The 8,343-nt window shown below is 36.0% G+C and overlaps 1 protein-coding gene and 1 long non-coding RNA gene across 2 annotated transcripts; both read left to right on the forward strand.

Annotated features, from left to right (window-relative positions):
• The first annotated feature begins 520 nt into the window (after positions 1-520).
• LOC138880056 (uncharacterized) lies at positions 521-1,090 on the forward strand. The gene has a single exon (XM_070159707.1). The coding sequence runs from the start codon at positions 521-523 to the stop codon at positions 1,088-1,090; it is 570 nt and encodes a 189-aa protein (XP_070015808.1).
• Positions 1,091-6,607: 5,517 nt separating this feature from the next.
• LOC104248168 (uncharacterized) lies at positions 6,608-7,105 on the forward strand. Its single transcript, XR_716392.2, has 3 exons — positions 6,608-6,696; positions 6,795-6,894; positions 6,973-7,105. It is a non-coding gene; the product is annotated as an uncharacterized lncRNA (long non-coding RNA).
• Positions 7,106-8,343: the final 1,238 nt, after the last annotated feature.

The raw sequence follows: 8,343 nt of genomic DNA on the forward strand, positions 1-8,343 counted from the left end.
ACTCGCCGGAAGTAGGCCTCCCGACGGCTACATTTGGTGGAGCGTGGAGATACGCGCTGGATAATATAGTCGCTGAGTTAGCCGTTGGAGAGAGTATTATTTTTAGAGATGGATACTTTTAATATTGTAGGTAAGCTCAAAAACATGTTTTAAATGTGAGTTGTTCGTAAAGTCAACTAACATCTAGAAGAATTTATCTTAAAAAGTATAACTATTAAAAGTGTTACGCCCCAAACTCGGGTAACGCGACTGGCACTCAACCGAGTGAATCCAGCAGTGATGTTTAAGGCTAAAGACTACTATGGCCTAATGGCAGAAGAATGTAAGTACACAATTGTCGATTTCTTAAACCCTGCCCCAAATTGATAGAATTAGGTCAAGGTTTAACGAGTTGATAACTTTGAAAGGATCCGCCAGAATTGGTGTTTATGACAATTACAATGTCTTCATCGACCTATTCAATGAGGAAGATTGTCAAATGGTATGGTTTAAAAGAGTGAATGAAATTGATGGTCGGTAAATGTGGCTACAAAAATGGTCCCCTAATTTTAAACCTGAAGAAGATCTCCCTGTTGCCCCAACGTGGGTATTACGGTCGGGACTGCCTTTCCATATGCACACATGGAACTATGTTAAACAAATTCTCAGCTCTGTTGGAACCCCTTTGGTTCTAGATGCGGCTTCCTATGGAAGAACTAGACCAAGTATGTCCAAGATTAGGATGGAGGTTAATCTCCTTAAGCCACTGTCGGAAAGTGTATTCATAGGCCAAGAATATGATGATTCACCACCAGATGGTTACACTCAGAAATTGGAATACGAGGGCATACCTAAGTATTGTAAACATTGTAGAAAACTGGGACACAATGTGATTGAATGCAGGGCTTTAGAGAAGAAGATTGCAACTAATGCCGAGGAGGTGCAAGACAAAAGCAAGGAGCATCAAACCAAGAACAAAGCAACTGGTAAAAAAGAAGACCACAACAACAAGATAGAGAAAATGAGACTCATACTACGAAGAATCAGAAACCAGCAGAGGGTGAACACACTCTATAGACAAAAACTCAAAATATTGAGGAGGAAGAGGTAAAAGAGAAAACAGACAGCCCTATACTACAACAAAACATTGATGCTGAAACAAAAAAAGAAGAAGAAAAAGAATAAGAAAGCAAAAAAATGACAAAAAATAAGAGCAATGTCAAATTTAAACCTGCTATCAGAGATAAGATCACTAAAAAGCACTATCATGTCAAGATCCTATCAGTTCCACTACAAATAGCAGCCTCAATGACTGAAGGTAATCACCATGAGAATGTCCTAAATCAAGATCGTGTAGTAGAGAGGGAACCCAGTATGACTACTAATAAACTTCATGATACTGGGGAAATTTGAGCAAAGAGTACAGGAAAAGAGGTAAAGAGCAGTGAGGAAAAAAGCAGTGACCAAAACAAATACAAGGGAGACAATCAAGAGAACAATGCAATCATAGAGGCTACAATTGAGGATGTCCAATCAACTAGCTTACCCTTGGAGATCAAAAACCAAAAAGCCATAAATGTTTGTATTGATCTTAACTGGGATCACACGATAAATCAAAGCCAACTGCCTGAATGTTGCAACCAAGGACAAATCAACCATGTGGAAGAATAAGCAACTATGGAATCCAAAACTATGACTAATGGATATGAGGTTACTTCTCAAAATCAGTATGAAGATGGATTTTCCTATTATAGAGGAAGAAGCAAAAACAGAAAGATTGACAGGAAGAAAAGTAAACAAAAAGACCTCACAGAGATTGCTGAAAATTTCATAGACAAAAGTGAATCATCTCTATCCAAAGAAAGAAACAGAAACAAAAAAGCAGGAAAACAAATAAAAAACAACACATCCCCTTCTGGTAAAGGAAGAGGAAGCAAACAACAAACCTCCCCCTCAATCCAATGATTAGTACAATCTTCTGGAATATATGAGGGGTGAAATCCAAGAAGGCTATTCACAGACTTAAACTTCTTATCAACATCAACAAGGTAGTTTTTGTGGCAATCTTTGAACCCTTTGTTGATATGAGTAAGATAAATGGATACAAAAGATTCTTAGGATTTCAACATTGTCAGGTTAATGTCAATGGTAAGATTTGGTGCTTCTGGAACTACCTGGATCACACTGAGGTGTTGATAAATAGTGAACAAAAAATTACTCTCAATATGAAAGAAAATGCTGCAGATTCAGGAACCTTCATTACAATAATATATGCCAAATGTACTACTAGTGAAAGAAGAGATCCGTGGGATAGTATTCATTACATGAACAACACTATTGATGGCCCTAGGTGTATTGGTGGTGACTTCAACATTATCATGGATTCAGCTGAAAAACTAGGTGGTAATCCTCATTGAACATATAGAAATCTGGATTTTATTAGCACTATGGAATCTTGTGGCTTAATAGACATTGGTTTTACTGGTCCAAGATACACTTGGTGCAATAGTAGAAGACCTAAAAAAAAAATTTGGAAGAGATTGAAAAGAATTATGATCGATGTTCAATGGGCTCAACACTTCCAAAATTACACTATGAAACATTTGGTAAGGAATGGTTCTGATCATAGACCCCTTCTAGTAAAATGTCATAATGACCAACAACATCACATCAAATACTTTAGATTCCTCAAATTCTGAATCACTCAACCTGGCTTTCTAGATATGGTTCAGGAAATATGGAACACCAATATTGAAGGTAATGCTATGTGGAGGCTCCAAAGTAAGCTGAAACTTCTTAGTAAGCATCTCAGTCAATGGTTAAGGGATAACATTGGGGATATTCATGAACAAGTAAGTTCCTAAGAAGATAAGGTGAAAATCCTAGAAGAAATTGATATGCAAAATAACAATGAGCAAGGAAGAGAAGAGCTAAATAAAAGTTATGCTGAATATACTAGATGGCTGGGAATGCAAGAATCCTTGATAAAACAGAAAACTAGGATTAATTGTTTCAAGAATGGTAACTGCAACACTAGCTATTTTCATAATATTCTGAGAGACAAGAGAAGAAGGCTTCAACTTCACATAATGAAGAATGACAGAGATAGGTGGATACAAGGTGAGGATAAAATTGCTAAGGCTGATGTCAAGCACTTTAAGAGCTTCTTCAATCTCAACCAGCAATCTAGTGTGAGCAATGATATCCTGAATTGCATTCCTAACCTTATTACAAAGGAAAACAATGAGAGGTTGATTATCATGCCTTCAAAAGAGGAAATCAAAGACACTGTTTTCAATATGAGTATTGAAAGCTCTACTGGACCTGATGGCTTTAATGAGAAATATTTTCAAGCTACATAGGATATCATCAAGCAGGACATCATTGAATTTGTCACGGATATCTTTAAAGGGAAGAATCTCACTAAATTTTACTCTTATGCCTGCATTGCTCTTATCCTCAAGGTGGTTCTCTGTCAAGATTTGAAGAACTTAGACCTATTAGTCTGTGTAATTACACTAGTAAGATCATCTCTAAACTTTTATCCAGAAGGTTGAATCCTCTTCTATCCAAGATAATCTTTGAAAACCAAAGTGGTTTTATCTCTGGGAGACTAATCACGGAAAATGTGATGCTAGCTTAGGAGATCATTCATGATATCTCAAAACCAAACAAGGGTGGAAATATTGTTATGAAACTTAATATGGATAAAGCCTATGACAGGCTCTCTTGGGGCTTTCTTATTGCTGTCCTCAATAAATTTGGGTTTTGTTAAGAATGGTCTGATATGATTTGGAGGATGGTCTCGAATATTTGGTACTCGATTATTATTAATGGTACTAGACATGACTTCTTTATCTCTTCTCATGGACTCAAGCAAGGGGATCCTCTATCCTCCTCTCTCTTTATTCTTGCTGCAGAAGTATTAACTAGATCTTTGAACAACCTTATTCATAATGAGAACTTCACTAGCTTCTCTATGAATAAGAGAGGGCCTCAAATAAATCATCTAGCTTATGTTGACGATATTGTTATCTTCTATGGTGGTAATTCAAAAACTATCAAGATGGTGATGAAAGAGATCAAAAAATATGAAAAGGCATTGGGTCAGCTTGTCAATAAGGATAAAAAGCTTTTTTCTCACAGGCGCTAAAGCTAGCACTTATAGAATCAACAGGTTGAGAGATTGCACAGGCTTTATGGATAGGAGCTTCCCTTTCACTTATCTTGGTTGTCCAATATATGTTGAAAGGAAAAAGATATGTTTCTTTGATAACATGGTTACCAAAATTGTAAGGAGGCTTAATGGATGGCAAGGTAGAATGTTAACCTATGGGAGCAGAGTGGTTCTTATCAAGAGTGTTTTATAGTCTCTGCCCACTTACACGCTTACTGCTCTAAGCCCTCCCAAAGGCACTTTGAACCTTATTGAAAAACATATGGCTAGGTTCCTTTGGGGAACTATTGAAGAAAAAAATAATTATCATTGGAGCTCCTGGAAAAACTTATACATTCCTAAAGAGGAAGGTGGCATTGGAATTAAAAGTCTTGAAGATATCTCTGCCACATTAACTATCAAGAGATGGTGGAGATTTAGAACAAAATCTTTCATTATGGGCTGATTTTCTTAGAGCTAAATATTGCCCAAGGAGTCATCCTGTTAAAAAGAAATGGATCTCGGACAACTCACAGGCTTGGAAACGCTTGCTATGGCTAGAGACAAAGCAGAAGGCAATATCATATGGCTTATTAACTCTGGTGACTGCAACTTTTGGTAGGACAATTGGACAATGACAGGTCCTTTGCCTTATGGCAATAATAGTATTACTACCTCCATTGGTAATAAAACCAACGTTAGTGAATTTATTAGCAATGGTGATTGGGACATGAACAAGCTGTGCAACACCCTCACAAATCAAATGGTGGAAGCCATTAGCAATATTAACATTGGCCAACCAACTGTTATAGATGATGCTGTATGGAATAGTACTAAAGATGGCCAATACTCAAATAAATCTGTGTGGCATATTATCCGCAAACGAATACCTACAAATATGTTCTTCAGTAAGCTTTGGCATAACTCTATTCCTTTTAAATTCTAATTTCTTACTTGGAGATTGTGTTTAGGTAAAATCCCCTTTGATGAAGTACTTGCTAGATTTGGCAACCAAATAACATCCAGATGTTGTTGTTGCAATATGCCTAATAATGACTCTATCCGTCACACCTTTGTGGAGGGAGTAGCAACTAGGCACATTTGGAAATACGTTAGTGCTCCTTTAGTAATCAATCACCACCAGTAGCCAACCAACAGAGTTATTAAGGAACGGTGGGACATTAATCCAAAAAATTCTATACACAAGCTTCTATTACAGATAGCTCCAGTGGTAATCTTTTGGGAACTTTTGAAAAGCTGGACGACATATAAATATGGCGAGCAAAAAAATTTTACAAAAGCAAGATGGAATTTCAAACCATCTGGCACATTCATGCAGCCCTTCAAATCACCTATCCTAGTTATAACTTAACAGGTACATGGACCAATATTTGCAATATGATTGAAGACTTCAATACACAGTGAACATCAAGCAAGTCACTTGGAATAAACCTATGGCGGGGATGATCAAACTCACCACAGATGGAAGCTTCATCAGAGAAAATGGAAATGCTGGCATCGGAGGTATTGTCAGGGACAGTGAAAGAGATTTCCTGATGGCTTTTTCTCTCCCTGTGTACAGCAGCAGCAACAACAATCAGGCTGAAGCAATGGCGGCCAGCTTTGGCACTAAATGGTGCATTCAACATGGGCTAGGCATGATTCATATTGAACTGGACTCCATGGTGATTGCTAATATGCTTTTTAACAGGGGAACCAATAACCTTAAGTTAAACAACATTACCATGGATAATATTCATGCTATGAGAGACGCTACTGTATAGATTTCTCATTGCTTCAGAGAAGCAAATCAAGTGGCGGATTTTCTCGCTAAGTTAGCATCTTCTAGTGGAACTAGCACCTTCTATTACTCTCTCAAACAGTTGCCAAGAGAGTCCAAGGGACTATTTCAACTATATAGATGGCAACTTCCTTCATGAGAAGAAGACAAGATAAATGCAATTTTTTTGTAAGCTGATTGTATAGCTTGTATTAATGAAAGGAATTTAGGCTTTCCTTTCTTTCATTAGTTATAGATGTAAGGTCCATGTCCCTCTCTATTTTGTATCTTTTTATTTATATATAGACATGGTAGGGGTCTTGCCTAACCTCCACACCAAAGGCTATAGCCTGAAGGTGATGACTTCAATAAAAAAAATTCACATTTGACCGTCACAATATTTTGTTGTCTCCATTTGGAAAGTAGTCGTCATATTTCACATTTGTTTTTAAGTAACAATATTTCATGATCTAGAGTCCCGATCTATGCCTTCTTAGTTTACGTTTAATTAAGCAATAAAATTAATTTCTTACTATTTTCTCAAGATATGCTAAATTTTCAGATTCCCTAATTTCCTATTATGATAATATGAACTTTAAATATTAGATTTGGTAAGAAGATTATGAAAACATTCTATTTAAAGGGCTTTCTCCTCTTTGTAAGAGGCAGGCCATATATCAAACAAAAGAAAAAGAAAACCTTCTTTATTCATAATTTGCTCTAATTTCTTACCAATGGATTCAGGGCAACCGAGTTCTAGTTCTAAACAAGAACTTATCAAGTGAGTCCTTTTTCCATTTCATTCTTCTTTTTTTATTCTTTCTCATTATTTATTTTACAGTCTTCAAGAGATTTATATGGTGCTTTCAATTCTTTTAGCAAAATGAAAAAAGAAAATGAAGCACTCAAACTCGAAAATGACGAACAAAAGAAACTCGTTGAGAAGCTGCTCAAGGAGATTGCCCAATTGAAAACAAAGGTCAGCTTTTATATCATCAATTTTCAATTTTAAAATGCTACGTAGATTATTAACTTTATCTGTTTTTTTCTTTTGCAGCACGAAAAGCTACAGAAAAGTTTTGGCCCTAGAAACATCGAGTGAGATTCCGTATGTACAGTGAAAAATATTCTTAAGATAAAATTGTTGTAGCTCTCTCTTTCTAGAGGAGAAATTTATCTTATAAGTTACCTAATTATCTTCAAATTCTAGTGTTATCGTGTTTCTCGTAATCTTGCCTTTGCTGAAATCTATTATAGTGTTTTCATTAAATCAGTTTGTAGCTATATAAACGTGTGAAAAAAATTGTGTTTGGAATTCATGGTTGGATTTAATAAACCGGCAGAAACAAACATATTCTTACTAATTTTACCACTAAACAAAATGAATGACAAATTAAAAAGAACAATTACAGGGAAGTACAAGTGGGGTACTCCCCAACCAGTATATATATATATATATATATATATATATATATATATATATATCCGGCCCGAGACGACGTGCGTCGACAAAATTACCGTAGGAATTCCGACTTTTCAATAGAGCGAAGACGAACTGATCAACGAGAAAGAGGCCCTACTCACTACAAACGAATACACCACAAAATTTATATATAATTTGAAACTTCTTTTAATGGGTATTAAGAAGATCGTTGTTAGAAACTGATTTGAGAGTGATATTCAAATTTATCATTACAGATTGTAACAATCTTCGGTGAATTAAAGTAAAAAACGTTTACAACTCACATTTTGAGCCTCGACTAATAGTACAAACTTTTTCCATATTTGATTTTCATGGATGTTGAAAACCAGACAAAATATTAACATGCTTAGTGTTTGCGCAAAAGATGCAAGGTGGGAAAAAATTCTTTTTTAAGCAAACAGTAAGAAAAATTACAAATTCAAATTCAAATTCAGCAATTTCTAGAAAGAATTCTCAACAGGGGCTGATTGTGATGACCTTTTTAAAATAAATTCTGCATTCCGAGGCCTTAAAGACCTTTTTCGGCATCACCTCGATTTGCGTGCGCAGTTCGAGCGCGTAGCCGGATAGCCATTTTGTGAAAATCTGTGAAAATGATGAATTTTGACTTTAAAATGAATTTAAGTTGACTTCGGTCAACATTTTGGGTAAACAGACCCGGATCTATGATTCGATATTCCCAGAGGATCTGTGGAAAAATATGGGACTTGGGCGTATGCCCGGAATTGAATTTCGAGGTCCCAAGCCCGAGAAATGAATTTTTAAAGAAAATTATTTTCTGAATTTTTTTTATGAGTTTTGGAAATGGAATGAAATTAGAATTTGATGGTATCGGGCCCGTATTCTGGTTCCGGATCCCGCTATAGGTTTTATATGTGAAATAAGATGAGTATGTGAAATTTGGTAAGAAACGGAAATCGTTTGAGGTGATTCGGACCCGTAGTT

The sequence above is a fragment of the Nicotiana sylvestris genome, chromosome 10, assembly GCF_000393655.2.
Source record: "Nicotiana sylvestris chromosome 10, ASM39365v2, whole genome shotgun sequence".
In the NCBI taxonomy this organism is placed as follows: Eukaryota; Viridiplantae; Streptophyta; class Magnoliopsida; order Solanales; family Solanaceae; genus Nicotiana; species Nicotiana sylvestris.

Coding starts and splice junctions, on each gene's coding strand:
- LOC138880056 (XM_070159707.1), top strand. CDS start 521: ATGTGGCTACAAAAATGGTCCCCTAATTTTAAACCTGAAGAAGATCTC.